This window comes from Saccostrea echinata, unplaced genomic scaffold (assembly GCF_033153115.1).
Source record: "Saccostrea echinata isolate AGI-Se365-2 ecotype Australia unplaced genomic scaffold, CSIRO_AGI_Sech_v1 ptg000064l, whole genome shotgun sequence".
NCBI classification, from domain to species: domain Eukaryota; kingdom Metazoa; phylum Mollusca; class Bivalvia; order Ostreida; family Ostreidae; genus Saccostrea; species Saccostrea echinata.
This window is the reverse complement of record NW_026889813.1, coordinates 4,663,809-4,683,901: the sequence shown is the minus strand read 5'-3', so window position 1 is coordinate 4,683,901 and position 20,093 is coordinate 4,663,809. Positions and strand designations below refer to the sequence as shown.

Sequence of the window (20,093 nt, the reverse complement as noted above, 5' to 3'; positions counted from 1 at the left end):
AAATAGAATTATGTATCTTTGTGTAGTCTACTTATGTACCACGTTATACTGAAATCGGACTGAAACTGTAGGAGATGTGGCGTTTTGAAAGAACTTCACAAAAATTTCTATTTTATGTAACCATGGCAACACCCTTCATCGAAATCAAAAACCGATAAAAAGAATTATGTATCTTGGTGTAGTCTACTGTGTACCAAATTATATTGAAAACGGATTAAAACTTTAGGAGAAGTAGCGTTTAAAAATGAATTTCACAAAATTTTCAAGTTTTAGTAACCATGGCAACACCGTTCCTTTAAATCAAAATCGGATAATAAAAACTTATGCATCTTAGTGTTGTTAACTTTTGTACCAAACTATATTAAATCAGACCAAACTTTAAGAGGAGTGGCGTTTTTAAAAATTGCTTACAGACAGACGGACGGACGGAAAACGGACACCTTACTATCGCATAAGCTCTTCTGGTCTCTGACCAATACACCTAAAAGTACATCTTTTTATCAACATTCGTGGTTGTAAAATAAAAAAAAAAGTTGTAAAATCAAAGGTAAGAGGTATCCATATAAAAAAAAAATTAATAATAATTTCGCATTACTAGTGGTGCATTTTTTTCTGTATTTTATCTTGCAAAATATAAAACCTTTTCGAGGATTCCTTCATAGTCCGGCGGGGTAAGGGGCTTGAATAATCTTTATTTTTATTCATTATGATGCTTGTATTTCATATTTTCACAATGAAAATAGTATTTTGAGTAATTTTTGAGCACAAGTTTTTTTTTTTTCAAAAGATGTCCCTTGAAGATTTCTCTTGGACATCTGAGTTCTTTGAAAGCAGGTTAAATGTTTCTGGAAAAGATTTCGGTAGAGTTATGTTCTAAGTAGAAAGAATAACTCTTTCTCATTACTCTTGTTGAATCAGTAATCTAGCTAGGTCATTGTTTGATATTGTTTCAATTCAACTTGGCGCCAATTGACCAAAAAAAAAAAAAAAATAAAAATAAAATAAATAAATAAAAAAAAAAAAAATAAAAATAACGATTCCATTTTGAAATCTCATAAGAGAAACAAATCATATTCTCATCTTATTCACTGTTTCCGCTAAATTCTTTCGCAATATCTGTCATTCAAATGCAGAAGTGACGATTTCCTTTTCTGCAATAATTGTTCTAAAACCCTTAACTAGTTTTTGCTTCATTGGTACAGACCGTCTTACTTTAAAAAATTAAAAATTAAAAATTGGCTTCAAATGTGTGATCATCAGAATAATAATTTAGAGTTGTATATAACATGCATCTCTGATGTACTTAGACGGCATTTGAAAACAATCTTACTCTCAAAACAAAAAACACAAATTAACCAACGATTTTCGAGTATATGGCATTATTAATTACTAGTTTTTGCACAAAAAATCATACGCTAAATGGCAATCAAAACAAGCATTCTGAGAGTATTGCATTAGCAATACTAGTCCCCTACCGGCAAGTGTAATCTGGTTCCGTTCCCGTTAAAAATTGAAAATGCCATAATTCCGTCAAAAATTAATGAAGCGGGACGAAATGCAAACTTGATCTATAACTTATCAAGGTAAAGCCACATACCAAAAATCAGCTCAATATCTACAAGCGTTTAGAAGAAAATTGCGGAAAACCCGTAAAAATTGAAAAGGCCGTAATTCCGTCAAAAATCAATGAAGCGGAACGAAATGCAAACTTGATCTGTAACTCATCAAGATACACTTACATACCAAAAATCAGCTCAATATCTGCAAGCGTTTAGGAAAAAAGTGCAGAAAACCAAGTGGGACAGACTGACAGACAGACAGAGGGACAGACAGACAGACAGACAGACAGACGGACGGACAGACGGACGGACAGACTCAGAGGAAACCTATAGTCCCCTCCGGTTTCACCGGTAGGGGACTAATAAACATAACCAAAAAGTGCCTAAGACATCATAGGTTTATATCTAAGTTATTACATAAGATGAATTTAAAGTAGACAAAATGTGAGATTTTACATGAAGGTGAAACCCAAAGTCCATTACTACTGCTTAACATTGTTTATACCGCGCACAAGTAGAAAAGCACTTAGATATGCCACTACAGACACTTCAAATACTTAGTTAATCTTATCCCGTACTTATCCCACAGCTACAGAAACAAGGAGAACAAAATGTAGTTCACACAAGTATACTTTAGAAAACACACACCATTAATATACCTCATTAAATTTTATTTATCACTGATACTGAAGTCAGAAAACTGATCTTATTTATCTTTATATATGAAAATGAAAATTTAACTCCTTTTTAAAAGAAAATTGTTTTGAAGACAAAAATATATTCTATAGTAAATAAGGAAAAAAAATCATTCTTCAACACCAACAATATTGGAGTACAACGAACGCCCATTGGTAATAATTTTGATTTGGTCCTTTCAAAAGAAAAGTACAAAAGCAATATTACCCCACCCCTCCCCCCGGGAAGGGACGAGGGAACAAAAACATGACACTTAAAGTGTCCAAGGAAGTCACTACTTTTTAATTTTATGGTAAATACATGTGCCAATTTCTATCTAGTACACTTTTTGAGAATTGTTATGAATCTTTTTTGCTTTCTGACTCATCGTCCCTAAATGCATCTTCCATGCAAATATGGTTACCAAAGGAGCTGTACTTATTCAGGAATAAACTTTCTCCAAAAACTTTAACCTGTCATTCATCCAGAAATTGAAGGTAAATCCAGCACCAGAAACAAGTCTGGTTGTATGCATCCCTAGATGCATTAACCATACAATAGCTACTTGGGAATGGACCTGCTCCTTAGAGAAGATGGGCGAACAAGGTGAGCACAATGCCTATAGTGCAACAAACATGAAGGTGAAAAATTAAATCTCAATTAATTTTCTTTGATATTTCATCTAAAATTAATGTATACTTTATGTAAAATCAATTTGCAAAAATCGCACGAAGATTAAAATTATTTGCCTATGAAATAGCATACACACACTAGAGAGGGCTAAAAGGATCATTTTCAAATACTATAACACAATTTTTCGATATTAGTGGGTCTTCCTCCATATTTTTCAAAGTTTATCCTCAAAGTTTGCAAAAAATATACATTTTTTGGTAACAAAAACATGGAGCAAAGACCCACTATTCCTTAAAAATACACTTTTATGACACAACATTCGCATCTTTTCGAGAAATACTCGAAGTCCATTTAGTCAAGGGTCATACAAACTTGATTTAAGTGCCACAATTCACCAAGAGCTGTGTGGTTAGCGTGTTAATTTCAGAGGAAAATGATAATCAGGGCTTTTATTGCTAGGGGTTCGAACCCTATGAATACCATTTTAAAAAATTTTTATAACAAAATAATTTTTGCAAAGAAAATTTTCCTCAGAATAATGTGTTTATCATAATTTCATCAATTTCAATAATGAGAACCTTACTCTAAATAATAAAATCACAAATTTATCAAGATTTTTATATATCTGAAGATATTTGCATTTACCGCTATGTGCGATAAGTGCCAGTTATCGAAGAAGAATAGCCTAAGCGCGATAACTCTTCTGGCCTCAACCAAATAGCCCCAGGTCATTAAATGCGCTTGCGCGCACATCCTTTCCGCTTCATCAATTTTGAACAGAAAACATGCATCGTCAAGAAATCAGCTCCAAACCCCAACTCAATCAAGACGATTATTGTATTGTATAAGTATCGATCCACAGGACATCGGTATGTATTAAACACCTGGTGAGGCATTGGAAGCGAATTGGACGTTTCCTTCGCCTCAGCACCATGAGATGCCAGCGGATTCAGCTGGCTTGATTCAAGATCACCATCTATTAATGGCGGCATTTCAACTATAACAAAGAAATCGGTTTAACTATTTTTTTTCTTGTTAAAGAAGTTAAAGATACTGTTGGCACATAATCAGTCACAGCCATAGCAACTAATTAAAAAAAAGCATAATATACAGCGTAATATACAATGGTAAACACGAGATTACACAATCGTTTGTTATGCAGAAAAACGCTCCGTACAAAAACCATACGCCAGACCCGGACGTGCCCAAGCTGCCGCCAAAAAGGCAAAAATCTCTAATACATGTAATACGACTCCACAGAACCAGGTCACACCTGCACCCACAGTACCAGTCGTATCAACCCAACATGGCAACCAGGAAAACCACACTCCTGTGTTGACAGCACCAGCTCCATCAACCTCAACTCTAGTGTTGACAGCACCAGCTATTGATGCAGAATCATGGTTTTTGTACGTGACCCATGGCCAAACCAACCTATCCCAGCAAGCACCTAATTATACATCTAAATCACCCAAATACTTTGACTTTAATTAAAAAGGTACATGCGGCAGACCATACTGTACTTATCAACATGCTTGCATAAAATGCTCCAATAGTCTCCCACTCATAAACTGCCGCTGGCACAACAATCAGACATTTCGCTCAGAGAGCTTTCGACTGTCCCAAGCCGAACAAACCCGCCAGCCCCCAACCAGATTTCAGGGTAGAGGGCTCCCTCCAAACCACCCAAGACCTCTGAGACTTGGCTCCAACACCAGTCAACGTTAACATATTAAAATCAATGCTTAAAAGTTACCCATTGCAACACGTAGCTCATGAATTAATCAATGGTTTTCAATATGGTTTCAACATTCACTATTCGGGTATCCGGGAATTCCAAAAATCTAAAAACATGAAATTTGCGCAAACAAATCCGCATCAGCTTCAAGAAAAAATTGATCAAGAGGTAAAATTAGGCAGAATAGCTGGGCCCTTTAAGAATATTCCCATTTCAAATATCAAGTGCAGCCGAATAGGTATTGTTCCCAAAAAGCAGGGGGTTGGCTTATGATTTGTAACTTATCTGCACCTGAGGGAAGTAGCGTTAATGATTTCATCGATCCAGATCTATGCACTGTTCATTATACATCATTTGACTCAACAGTAAGAATGATAAAAGAACTGGGCCAGGGAGCCCTACTAGGCAAAAAAGACATTTCTAGTGCATTCAGACTCCTTCCTATTCGCCCCGAAGACTTCTCCCTGCTTGGTTTTCATTTTAAAAATTATTATATCGATTAATGCCTCCCATTTGGATGCTCTATAGCTTGTGTCACATTTGAAAAATTTGCGACAGCCCTTCACTAGATTGTACAAGATCGAGCCAAAATTGACACATTAGTCCACTACCTTGATGATTTCCTTTTTGCAGGCCCCGCAAACACCCTTGTGTGCAAAAACCTCATGCAAACATTTGACACAATTTGGGAAACGTTCAGCGTTCCTTTGTCAGAGGAAAAAACAGAAGGTCCCACAACATGTCTAACATTTCTAGGGTTAGGGATTAATACCAGCAACGAAACCATTTTTGTCCCTTAAGATAAAGTTGAGGCCCTCAAAGCTCAAATTCAAAACGTTGCCTCGCGTCGCAAAATTACAATTAAAGAAATGCAATCATTAGTCGGATCCTTGGCATTTATTTCCAAGGCAATACCTGCCGGGAGGGCCTTTTGTAGACGATTCTATAACAGCCTATTACAGGGACACAAAAAACACCATTATATTACTATATTGCACTTAAAGAAATGCAATCATTAGTCGGATCCTTGGCATTTATTTCCAAGGCAATACCTGCAGGGAGGGCCTTTTGTAGACGATTCTATGACAGCCTATTACAGGAACACAAAAAACACCATTATATTACTATATCAAGGGCACTTCGCGAAGATATAGATATATGGCTCGAGTTCCTGTCTGACTTTAATGGCACAACTGTATTCCCAGATATTCACTGGTCAGATAAGGACACTATCCACATATCCTCTGACAGCTCTGGCTCACTCTGGTGTGGGGTCATATTTGGTGCACAATGGTCCTATCTACAATGGCCCTCAGAATGGTCACATCATGATTGTAGAGATCTGACTTACCTGGAGTTGGTCCCAGTCGCTCTTGCAATTTACACATGGGGCCACAAACTCCAAGGCAAAAAAAAAAAATTTGCATATTGATAACATGGCAGTTGTCGAGATTATCAACCAAAAAACATCAAAGTCACCAAGAGTTATGTCCCTTCTCAGACCCTTTCTTTACAAAATATTAAAATACAATATCCAAGTGCGCTGCGAACACATACCAGGTCATTCTAATTCTATTGCTGATGCCATATCTCGTTTTCAGTGGCTAAAGTTCAGGAATCTGGCACCCCACACAGACTACTATCCCTGCTAAGTTCCTCCGGAATTCTGGAACCATTTGAGCAGGAAGTAGAAGAGCTACTCAGAGTATCAGTCTCTCATAACACTCAAGAAATATACCAGAAAGGTCTCGACTCATTTTCACAATTTAGAAAACTTCTCAACTTAAAGGAATTGTGGCCCCCTCCCGTAGACCAATTAATAAACTATATCGCTTACCTCTCATCAAAGGGAACAACACACACTACAGCCAAAACCTACCTAGCAGGTTTAAGATTCAACATAAAACTAGGTAACTTCCCAGACCCATGTCAATTTTTCATAGTCAAGAAAATGCTCCATGGTTTTAAACAACTCAAACAAAGAAAACTTTAAGACTCAAGAAGCCCGATAACATTTCCCCTATTAGTTAAGATAATAGATTCTTTGGAACACGTATGCCGCAATTATTACAAGAAATTACTCTTCTCCTCTGCTTATGGCCTTGCATTCTTCGCTCTACTTAGAGTCGAGGAGATATCTACCACTAAGGCAAACCCTTCCAGTTCCCCATTTTCAATACAAAACGTATCCATCTCGCAATCATCCATACTGATCACATTAGGGAAAACCAAAACAGATCAGCATGGCAAGGGCACTACAATGCAAATTAACAGCACAAAGCAAAATCAGGTCCTATTTCACAACATACAAGCATACATGACCCATAGACCATCACAACCTCAAACATCTCAGTTTTTATGCCACATGGATGGCTCACCCATGACATACTATCAATTCAATCAAGTACTAAAGAAAGCTCTATCATTCCTCAAGCTATATATATCAACATTCAAATCCCATTCATTTCGCATAGGGGCGGCAACTTCATTGTATATGCAAGGTACTCCAGAGCAAGAAATGGGTAGATGGAAATCCAACGCTCTCAAGTCTTATGTTTGCCCGAATACTGTAGTCCTGTAAATAGTCAGTCTTACTAACTGTAAGCTACGTTTGCAGGGACTTGCTGTAAGGTATGGATCGTTGGATCTTCCATTATCAGACGAGCTGAAGATTACTGCATACATTCAACAATTGGCCAAAACTTGTCTCTGGAGCACTTAAAGATAGATGTTACCTGGTCTGGATCTGGGGGACTAAAATGGGAGCAACTTGATCAACACATATTCCTCGATTGCGTACATCTATCAGATCTTGGGAATTCTATTTTCACAACTACAATTCAAACCGCATTGTCCAAGTTCCTCACTTCCAGTCAAAAAGTTTTCCCCATCCTCCCTTAAAACGCAGTATCTGTTCATGGCTTGCAAATGGCCCCATTATATCACCCCAATACACCCTCTCAAATTTTTGATAGTCGACACATGTGCATTGTATTAATCATTTTCTCTAACAACCCCCTCCACCACCACCCCCGGATTTATGCATGATGATTTACTGGTATGTTGTATTGAATTGTTTTGCCAAATTATACTTTGTTGTTACCCTGTATATTGCATTGAATTGTTTTGCTAATAATTGTGTTGCATTAGACATGATATCTTGTTTGCCAAATTGTCCGCTACTTGTTGGCGGATGGATTGCTGTCTCGAAATTCGCGTACAGCAATCCACTTGGCAGAATTTTGCAACAAGCCATCGCTGGCAACTTCTGTTTACCCTCCAAGGTTGTCGGCACCATATGGCTCCTCGTTTCTGCAAACTGTATACGCCAAATGCCAGATTGAGGATCGGCGCTTACTTATTGTCACTTGCTATAATACTTGATTATTGTCCATTGTTTTGATACTATTGTTTAATTATGTAATTACCTTATTATGTTAAACAGGAATAAAGCCACGACAGATACTGCCATTCTGAATTGTTTATTCTTTCGGGATAATTGCATTTACCGCTATGTGCCGTAAGTGCCAGTTATCGAAGCAGAATAGCCTAAGCGCGATAACTCTTCTAGCCTCAACCAAATAGCCCCAGGTCATTAAATGCGCTTGCGCGCACATCCTTTCCGTTTCATCAATTTTGAACACCCATCCACCCCCACCATTTTAATTGTGATATTAGACTACCAATCGAAACTTCTCATCTGTGGAGTATGGATTTTAACTTCATTCAATATAAAGATATTACTATAGATATTAAAGAGTTTGGCTCCTCGTTTCTGCAAAGTGTATACGCCAAATGCCAGATTGAGGATCGGCGCTTACTTATTGACAGTTGCTATAATACTTGATTATTGTCCATTGTTTTGATACTATTGTTTAATTATGTAATTACCTTAAAATGTTAAACAAGAATAAAGCCATGACAGATACTGCCATTCAGAATTGTTTATTCTTTCAAGGTAAAGGCATTCTGCGCGCCTTGTTCATCCATCTCCTTTAATGGAGACGCCACGTCGAAGCAAACACCAGGGGAAAGGCATAAGTTCAATTCGACTTCAATGAAGTACTAATAACAAGACAAGCCTATGGACCACATGAAGTAAGATGTTTACTTACGTAATCCACAAATGACTGCAAAACGAGGCTGGCGGCCACAATTCCTTTCAATAGCATTTTGGTCAAACTGATAAGGACATTTATGTAGAGCTGTTTCATTTCCGATGCACTGATAATTCAAAGTTATTGACTTGGATTCCTCTGGAAGATCTTTGCTGGATCGAAATTCTGCTACACACCGAGTCCTTGAGAAACAACAAACACAGTATGGGAAGTGTAATTCTTTTTAAAGCCTCTATTAATATTTTTATAAAACTGAAATAAACTTTCAACAGGGGATTTATCATTTTGATGTCTCTATTTGTCTGTCTGGATTTTATTTTAATCATACAAAATATTAGTTTTTTCATAAATTGTTAATCAACGAGTACTCAACAAGCCATTTCAGAGAAAGTATGCCCCCCCCCCCCCAATTAAGGAAAAAATGGGTGAAAGACCTAAAAAATGCAGATGGAGAAAAAAAAATTCTAAATGACCTTGACCTCATACCTTTTGGTAGGGGTTTTTTCTTACGTTCAAGTCATCCCCTCAATTTCATAGTAAAAGCTAAAAGAGAATTAAAGTTATCACCTGGAATTATTTTTTGAAGTATATGAATTTCTTACCTTTACCTTTGTCCTTTTGACCTCGAGTCAATGGGGGTCTTGTGTAAATCAAAGAAGTTATGATTTGAATGTTATTGCAAAAGCTCAAAAAGAACTAAACTTGTTATCTAAAAACCATTTCACTTAATATATAATACTTAATATACTTAATTTCTGACCTCGACCTTTGACCTTCTGGTATCAAATCTAATAGGTTTTTTTTTAATCAGACATTTATGATATAAAGTTGCTTTCAAAAAAAAAAAAACAAAACAAAACAAAAAAACAATTAGACCTATTTGGTTTTTTTGAAAGAAACTTTATATCATAAATGTCTGATACAATGTTCTCGTTAGCAAATACAATATATCCTTAAGTCGAATGATGACTGACGTTTTTCATACTAATTGTTAGGCCATTATTTACACACTGAATTGTCTACGGAATTTTTCCATTTTTCCCGATCATGACAAGGAGCCCACGGCGGGTGTTACCGGTTGGCAGGGGGTGCTCACTCTTCCATGGCACCTGATCCCGCCTCCGATATTTTGGGGGTCCGTGTTTGCTCTGCTCCCGATTTGTATTGTTTAAATGAACTATGAGTTTGAATACGTTCGTTATCTCCATATTTCATTACATTTATGTCTAAGCATGTTATGAAGAAAATTTGACAGAGTAAATAGAAGAGCACTAATTCATTATCAGAAAATAATACTAAAAATATTATGTTTATTTAAAAATAATATTTAGTGTCTTGCATATTAATTTCATAACAGAAAAAATAATAAAGCCATGCTTTTTAAGTCAGAATATCAGGTTGTTTATCTATGCTTGTAAAAAATGTCTATCAGCAAGAGTTATCTTTCTTTAATATTTTGCTTTTTTATATACTACTAATGAAAATACTCTACAAAGTACACTGCAAAGTATACAATTTTTTAGTTCTTATAAAGAAATAGAAATATTTTAATTTGAAACAGGAAAATAAAAAGAGTGCAAAAGTTTAAATTAAAAAAGCTATAAATAACTATAAATTAAAGTTATAAACTTACAGTTAATCAAGTAAATGGTTAAATACATAACACTAATGAAACGAGTTTTCGGATATTTTTGGATTTAATTTCTTCTTCTGATCTCTCTTATCTGAGGAACAGTAGACCTTAAGGTTTCTGTCTTTTAAGTGAGAAGACATTTTGCTAGCTTTTCTTAGTTTTGTTCTATTTAGTTTTTTATCTTGATAGACAAAAAAAACTCACGATGGTTGTCTTGTTTGTCTGCAGACAACACGGGCGTTGGCTGGATACCAGTGTGGACCACACATCGTATGCCATTTCTGGTTATAATGGACTTCGACAGTATAACTTCCATCGTCAGGCTCAAAGTTCGTGAGACGGACCAGATCAAAACCTTAAAAATTAAACAAAATGTAACGATTTTCTTTCACTTTTCCTAAATATCGAATAAAAATAATGCATTTAAAATCTTACACAATAAAATATAATGCTTTAGTGATGAAAAAATTAAAATGAAAACAGCTTAACAATATTGTTGTAAACTTCAACATGGATAATATTTTTTTAATGCAACATACATTTATACAATATAATTTCATCATATAACTGTTTTCTTATTTTTTTAACTTGCAACTTTTTATTCTTGTCTTACTCTTATGATCATGAGCGTAAATAACATGTAAGACCCGTGCAATGCACACATGATACATGATAAGAAATATGAAACACAGCTATTGAATCATCTGTGAGGATTAAAACTGTAAACTTATAATTTTTTTAAAGAAGCATACACCATATCTCTTCATGTACATTATTTTATCACTAGCTGTTTTTCGTTTTCTTGATTGTGATGAAATGGTGCTGCAATTCTTTTGTTCTGTACTAGTGCTCTTTTAGTACTTTTAGTACTTTGATTGTCATTGTTAGCCGGTGACTTTTTTGTGCAAATTGGCCTTACTATAATAACAATCAGATTAAAATAGATTCACTAAACAAGCAGAACCTTGCAGGAAGCAGACATCACATTACTAAAGCAAAGACTGGATAACGTAGGAGGGTTGTTCAAAAAGTTCATAATATACAGACCAGTTATATTTTAAATATCAATAAACAGTCGAATTTGGTTCCAACATATTATGTCATCAGCATGTTATTGTTTCAGTAACATAGATGATAATTAGATTGAAATATTGGTCTTTGAAGAAGCTACGATGGGGGAGGGGGAGTGTATGGGGGGGGGTGTCAATTTATCACAAAAATAGATCATCATATATTCTAAATGCTGTAACTATCAAATGAGACTGAGTATCATTATTTTTTAATATAAGTGCCTCGTTTTGACCTGCAAAAAAAATATTCATCGCATTTTGACCTAACAAAAAAAAACTGTAACGCGTTTTTTTTTCTACGTCTGAGCAGATATTAATTTTTTCGACAACGCTCTTGAATATGAATTTGGAAGTAGATCGTTACTACTACGATAATGTATCAAGAAGAGGTTCAGGAAGTGTAACACTTATAAAACAAGAAGTCCTCCCCATTATCTCTATCAACACATGGTTATATTTGTAGAAAACAGGGGTCGTGTGCCATCTTAGGCATGGGCAATAACGCTCACCTTATTCACTATGGTCCTGTCGTTCTTCAGATTTTTAAAGACTTTTTTCTTAATATTTACATGTGAATTTTGACCATTTTATTATGACTCAACCCTAGCTCTAAAGGAAATTGATTTGATCACTACTTGAATGCACACTACATAGGGATTCCGCATATCAATATGACTTCTGCATATGGTGTTTATGTCTCTCCATTGATTCGATACGCAAGAAAATGCTCTGAGTACGAACAATTTTTAAACCGAGGCAAGCTACTGACAATTAAGTTGATGTTACAAGAATTCCAACAACCCTGTTTAAAGTCAGCTTTACGCAAATTCTACGGTCGTTATAATGACATTGTTTGGAAATACAACCTATCGTTGAGTAGTATTTTGTCTGATATGTTTGATACCATTTCTTAGGTCATTGCCTTTATACTAAATTTGACCATAGAATACGCCTTACACCTGATCACCTGATCAATACATGGCGTTCACTGTGTGACCAGTCAACAGGGGATGCTTAATCCCCCTAGGCACCTGATCCCACCCCTGGTGTTTCCAGGGATCCGTATTTTTGCCCTGTTCACGAATTGTTTTGTTAACTGGATTTCTGAGATTGATCTCTATTCGCTATCTTCACATTTTACATTATGGGCCTCTGCTAGCGTTGTTCTGAAGTTTTTTTTACTTTAAAGTTTGATCTCCTCCCCATTTTAACCCCATCGTAATACAAGGGTCGATAATTTGAATAAAATATTTGGGAATGATTGCAAATTAATATGATTGATATGATTCAGTGTGGCCCTGCAACTCTCCAGAAGACATTATTTTATAAAGTTTTCTTACTATCTCCACAAAAAAACTAGAATCCACAGATACGCCCTTGCCCCTGTTGGCAATGACTTGAAAATAATCAAACCTACTTTGATACACATGTAATATACTTGCCCCATCCTAGCATCATGACTTGAATATATGTATACAATACTTTGCTTTTCATGGAGATCCTACTGTTAATATTGAACTAATCATGATCCTGCTCTTCTTGAGATGATTTTTAAAGATCGGATCCTAAATATTCCTTAATCCTCAATTGTGGCCCCGCCCCTGAAAGTATTGGTACTCTTAGCGCCAAAATGTTCACTTGGGGGGGGGGGGGGTCATGGGTGTAGCCAGTGACGAGCACTGGACATTATGAAGTTTTCAATATTAACTGAAGGAATAAGGATGTGCGATGTTGATTGTGATGCCATAAAAACCCTCAAATAGTGTTGTAAACAATGGCTTAAATGATTATACATGTAGAGAGCTGTGTAAGTAAGAAGAAGAGAAAGATTCGAAAGTCTATCGGAGGATAATTTCCGAAACATACTGAAGGAAAATGGTCTCCCACACACAAGGAGAAACAAGGACGTTTAAAATAGAAATTCGAAAGTTTCTGTGACAGAAGTGCGTAGATAAAAGTTTTGGTTTATAAATCATTTCCGAAATATACTAATGGAAAATATCTCCTACACATAAGGAAAGAAAAACACGGAATTTGTAACTTGTAAAAAAAAAAAAAAAAAAAAAAAAAAAAGACTTAAAAAAACTGCGTAAGAAGTACTTGAAAATTTTCGCTTCAAAATGAATTTATATACCATCTGTATTTACATAGATATATAGTAACTATAAAAGACTACATAGGTATATATTAGCAATTACCATTTTAACCGCTTAAGAAGCCCTGGAATGCTTTATTTAGAATTTGTAAGCTATCATCAGCATCGGTCAATATTGATATTTTTCTGGTCAATATCAAGTCATATTTACCACCTAAAAGTCATAGCACTCCGCTGTTTGACTTACTTTAGAAAATCAACCTTGTATTCAACAGACATCATCCCTGATTCAACCGATGAAAGATTCTATAGGTAGCACAGATTTAAAACATTCAATAATATTAGACTTACAATTGCTTGAACAAAAAGTACTTGAGAAGACAGAGCTCAAAAAACTTAGTAAGAAAATATGTCACACATAATACGAAAAATGATTTGTTAGTATATACTGTAGTATCCTCATGTGTAAGACTGGTCTACCCAGGTAATTACTTGGAAATTGATCTGCTAAAAATAATCTATTTTCATGAATGCTCTCTTTTTGATTTTTTCGTGAGTTGTGATTGGTCTCTGTTGATAACGATGGACCTTAATCATGGAGTGGCATTGCAAACCTATATAGTCATTGCTCTGTTTGATCGTTGCCTATATATATACAAACTTACATTTTGGCTTATGATGATCATGCAATCTACATGATTGTATATGTATGTACACTGTACATGTCTAGAGGTAGAGTGCTTGATAAACCAAGGGTTTGTTAGAGAAGTGTACAGGAAACACTTGCCTAGTGAACATTTTTTCTTAAACAACTCATTAAAAAAATATATGTCACTTTGCTGGTTGTATGCTTTCCATGATGCAACATACATACAAGATTGGTCATAACTAAAGAATTCAAATCTTATCAAAACCTCAATTATGTTACGCATTCTTTTCGTCATCAGTTATAAGCTTGATTAGTACAAGAATAATTAATCTACTAAAAGATATTTATCATGAATATTTTGCAGCAACCCAAGCTTTTATGCACATTTGCAAACTTAGAATCATTATTCCATAACAGAAATCAATTTTGAAAATTCTGAAAACCAGACTTCATACATGTATATCAAAGCTTCAGAAGAAACCACGCCATTTTGGACCCCGAAACGAGGCCTACGACAAAGACAAAACAAAATGCCACAGCGTTCAATGCAGGAGGAACTTCAATGACAATTAAAGTTCGAAGCAAGAATTGTGTAGGCTTCAAGGGCAACTACAGTACTGAATAGGGCATTTGTGTAAGAATAGAGGAGATACAACGAAAATGCTTTAGAAAGTGTTGTTATAATTATGCACAAAAAATGCAGCGTTTCTCCCTTTATTTATCCACAAATTAGAATTAGTCTGTCGAATTCAGGACAAAAAATCTATCTACAGTACAGGCCACGAGTTTTCCCCGAAAAAACACGGGGCCCCGTGGACCGAAAGTCCACGCTTTACCGTGGACCTCGATCAATGTCGGCGTCTTTGAAGTTAGGGTGTCTGCGCACCGTGTAACACGGTGTGTACGCGCGGTGTATCACAGTGTCCCATTACGATATCACGCAGAACTTATAATAAAAACTTTTCATTTCTTTATTTAATCAATTATATAAATTTCCTTTGAAATCAGATATTTTTCACTTTTTTTCTTAAATATTATACAATTATGGACTCTTTCGGTGGTGAATATGGTTTGTTATTCACCAGAAAAATATCAATATTGACCGAGGCGATATTAATAACGATAGACAGATGTTTGAACAAACAAGACGCCATGCATAAAATCTAAGATCCACGTGCTCTTGTCCAGCAAAATACAAACTCTTCAAAATGTGTACGTACATCCATGTAAGTCACGTTTCAAAAACCTAACTATACAAGAGAAAAAATATGTTCAATAGTCAGGAATACACTTTCGTAAATTACAGTCATTTTCGTAACAAGATCTCTTTTACCGTACGTATGCATTCATATGTGGTATTTATCAGATTCATGCCTATTGGTTTATTTTATAAATCATTTTCTACGTAAAAAGATTTTAAAAATATATATGCATCTAAATAAAATTTTAAAAATGTGTCAGATACACACACATGAACTCTGCTCTCTGATTACATTACTCGGCGAATTATACATGTACTTTCGATTAAGGATTATTGCTGGTAACTCATATCTGCTTTTTAACTACTGTACAATTATTACCTTATTCTGTCATTTTATAAAAAAAAATATATCTTTCATTTATATATAATATATTTATATCTTTCATTTTATGAAAAATGTGTCGTACGGTTTGCGAAAAAAAAAAATCAATTAGCGAATGTAGAGCGGGGATGTATAGAACAAAGCTTCTCATGGTCAAAGTATTATCATGGTTTTAAGGAAGAAAATGTGTAGTTAGAACAAAAAAAAAATACCTAGCCTCTTTCAAGCTAAATGCATTATGTTTGCTACCCCCCCCCCTCCCCCGCTTCGAAAGTCTGTGGATTTACATGTATATGTTACGTTATTGTGAAATAAAACAGTCATAATCTAACTGTTTACATGTACATGTTTATATGTGTCTGAAAAAGGATAATTTACAAGTAAGTTTAAAATCGTGTGGTGGACTGGTGGTGTAACCCGGTAGATGAATTCGGCTGGAAGTCACTTGAGTGTGTTATACACATGATATGGTCAGGATGGAAGAATTTGAAAGGTGTGATAAACACACGGCGCCCCGGCCCTCCGGCTGTATCCAAATATATTTTAAAGAAAGGTGTGAACTCGGAACTGACCATAAGAATGTTTGAAATCACAAGAGAAATACTTTCCGCGTAAACAAACTTTCAGGGCCACCTAGCGTCGTGCGATTTTGATTGACATGTAGAGCGCGAGAATTTCGTGTGTTTCAGAGAACAAATTGATTGAACACATGTTGTAACTGAGTTGAATATAAAACAAAGTTACGGAATTTAAATAGTATTATAGAATGGTTAATTGTGACTTTGGTAATGTAAATAAAACGAAGAATTAAATTTATAAGAATCTCTCTCTCTCTCTCTCTCTCTCTGACATTGTTTCTTTACACACTTTTCATTCAAATAAAAACTTACCGTATTAAATACTTACACTGAAAGGATTTTAAAACAAAAGCATAAATACTAGATTATGAATAGAAAAAGTCAATCGTCCTTTACGAGAAACACTCTTAGGCATTATAAAACGAAGATTTTTTTTTTAGTTTTATGGGAAATGGGCTCTCTCTCTCTCTCTCTCTCTCTCTCTCTCTCTCTCTCTCTCTCTGACATTGTTTATTTAAACACTTTTCAATTAAAGAAAAAATTATTACATACTTACACTGAAAGGCTTTGAAAATACTAGTTTATGAAAATCTGTTAGGAGAAATACGCACATTATTGTAAAGAGGGATTTTGTGTTTTTACTGTCGATTCTCCCTTATAAATTCAGAATAATATAAGATTAACACATTAAATGTGCTCTACTCAGGAATATAAAATTAATGCTTTGATTCTATACTTAAACAACTGCAGCTCGGATAGTATACTACATGTAATGCAGCTCGATGGAGTCTTTCTTCGTTGCATGAGCACATAGAATTAAATTCTTCGGACATTAAAAATTTCAATCCAAATTATAATTTTAAAAAGTAACTAAATAACTTAACGAAATACGAACTTCTGGGCGCACGATAAATTCAAAACAATTTCAATTTTCTGCTACCGATATTTAATCATACTACATGTGTCATTATTTCGATTCAGAGCACAGTCAATGTCTTCTAGATTTTGAAACGATGATTATACATATAAATCAAAGTAATTGAGTGTTTTTAAATTTTAAAGTTTTTATCAGAACCAAACGATTTTCTCTGTAATGTTATGGACACGGTGCTGCACGGAGGGAATTTTCTGGGCACAGTGCGACACGGAGAGCATTAGCTGGGATTTTTCAAGACACGATGCGGCACGGTGTGCCTACCTGTGTATTTCAAATCCACACACACCGTGCTACACCGTGTACACGGTGTAACACAGACCATTTCACACGGTGTGTTTTCCACCGTGCGACGGGGAAAACTCGTGGCCTGTACTGTACATGGGGATTCTCGGTTGTTCTATGTATAAGGATTATCAAGGAACTCGTATTTTACTCACCTTACATGTATATACGCGGATCCTTAATTTTTATTTTCCTGCCGGGGGAGGGGGGGGGGCTGGGATTCCACACCCACTTTAAAAATTCTACCCAATAATTTCTTGACGAAAAAGCTAGTAATTTCTCCAAATCTGTAAAACCTAGAGGGGGGGGTCAAGGTCATTTGTCATTTTTGGGTTATTTTACTGTATAAATTTTATAACTCTGAAAATTCCAGGGGGATTCGGACCCCCTCCCCCCTTTACTCCTCCTCTAGATCCGCGCGTGCCATTAGAGAGATGAAACTACACATAAACGGATTATCAAGAGCGAGTAGGACTGCTAGTAAAATAGCTACCTGTAACCACATGCCAGTAAATCATTAGGGACGTTATTAATCTGCCCCCCCCCCCAAGTCGACTTGTTAGATAATGATGTTGACTTGTAGAATATATTATGTTGACTTGTCAGATAATATATTGACTTGTCAGATCTTTAAATTGACTTGTCAGATACTCGTGTCGCCTTGTCAGAAAAATATGTTGTCAACTGATGGACTAAACTGGGCATTGACACATTTTCATGCTGAATTTTTAACACGTGAATAAGTGACAAGTTAAGAAAAAGATCTGACAAGTCAACATAATTAACTGACAAGACAACAAAAAGATCTGACAAGTCGATATAATTATCTGACAAGTGGGGGGGGGGGGGCAGAAATATGTCACCATAATGATGACTAGTAGATGTCAGTTAGTGGTTTTAACATGCTGTGATAACAGGATATCGACTTGCTGGTCGTAATGATTTTTTTTTATCTGACAAATCGACAAAATTATCTGACAAGTCGACATAAACATCTGACAAGTGGTGGCAGAAATATGCCACTATAGGGATGTGCATGAAAAGAAAACAAACTTATCGGGCTCGTAAATGCCAGCTCAAAATAACATAATAAAACATATAATCGTGGATCCACCCCCACCACAAAAACGCAAAGACAGTAAAATCGTGGATCTGCGAATGGAAATCTATCAATAAAGTTCATTGTAGATAACTCCGTAGAGCATATGCAGCGTAATATGTCATACAAACATATAAGATCTTCTGTATAAACAGGTTTAAAGTTAGACTCTTTAAGTTGTGAACAATGTGGTTCTACTTTCGTTTTCCATAACAAACAAACAAAAAAGAAAGAAGGAAAGATTAACTCACCTTTGATTTGGTTTAATGTCTGCAGGAACAAAAAAACACCCGCGAAGGTCCAAATCGGCATTGCGTATAGTAAAATGCTTCTCAACCCATTCACGAACAGAAATACACAACAATGATATCAGGGACCCTTTCAAGAGTTAAAAGTTGTAGTTTTTTAAATGTACGTAAGATATATAGATATATCTAGGAATTCCCCATCCAGGCTTCCAAGTATTTCAAAATGTACAGACGCTAAAAAGGCTCTTGCTTTGTCCTTTGATTTGCATAATTTTCAAAATATACACAAGTATAAATGCTTACAATAACATGATGACCCTTAGTGTAGGTTATGTAAATGACACATCATTCGAGTAAAGTAGTGTTGTTATGAAGTGCTGAGAAGTGTTTTAGGCTCAGCCGGAATTGACCTTCGAACGATCCGCGAATACTGTTGACAACAATATAACAGATAGATGTGAACTTGATTAATAACATCAAAATTGATTTAAACTGTTGTGATTTATAAACAAGTACATATAATATTCGTGTTAATTAATTTGTCATTCACAGTGTTATTTCAGCAACTACATATACATCCTCAGTCTTGTCAGAATTTTCATCATGCAGTGTTTTTTTTTTTTTTTATTTCCCAATGAGTTTGTCACTATTTTTATAAATGGATGTACGATAAAGCTGATTAATCTTAGTAAAAATATATAGGATGGCATTTAACCCCAGAGTCTGCCGTGAGATGTGGGTCAGTGCAGGTCGTCGATCTTAAAAATATTTGATAAGAGGTTTATCTACTCAACTGTGGATAATTCAATTTTTCAATGCATCTTGAAAATCTTATAAAGTTTTGGTTCTTTTGAGGATCCATTTATGATTAATCCCCAAACAGTGGAAACGAACTCCACATAATTCTTATATATATTTTGTTGTTGTTGTTGTTGTTTTTTAATTGCATAAAAGTCGTATTTTATCACAACCAAGCGCGTCTGTAAGGTAATTTCATCTTCATAAAGTGTGGGGTTTGGGGCCTTCCAAAAAAAGGTTTAGGACGGCCCTCTGGAGGAGAAGGGTCGAAAAACTAAAACTTTTGAAAGACTCACATCTCTCTCTCTCTCTCTCTCTCTCTCTCTCTCTCTGGAGGCCAAGACGTCAGGAATTTTAAAATATTTGTGACTCTAACTCGTACGAGTTCACCTATTTGT

At 35.4% G+C, this 20,093-nt stretch overlaps 1 protein-coding gene across 1 annotated transcript in view; it reads right to left on the bottom strand.

The window, feature by feature from the left end:
• Positions 1-19,034, bottom strand: part of LOC133175688 (uncharacterized) — a 113,056-nt gene extending 94,022 nt beyond the window's left edge. Inside the window, exons 1-3 of the mRNA XM_061310797.1 lie at positions 18,901-19,034; positions 10,561-10,711; positions 8,721-8,905 (exon numbers count right to left, since the gene is read on the bottom strand). Of these exons, the coding sequence (XP_061166781.1) occupies positions 8,721-8,905; positions 10,561-10,711; positions 18,901-18,961 (397 nt within the window). The 5' untranslated portion in view covers positions 18,962-19,034. The remainder of the gene's footprint in view (positions 1-8,720; positions 8,906-10,560; positions 10,712-18,900) is intronic.
• Between the last annotated feature and the right edge of the window lie 1,059 nt (positions 19,035-20,093).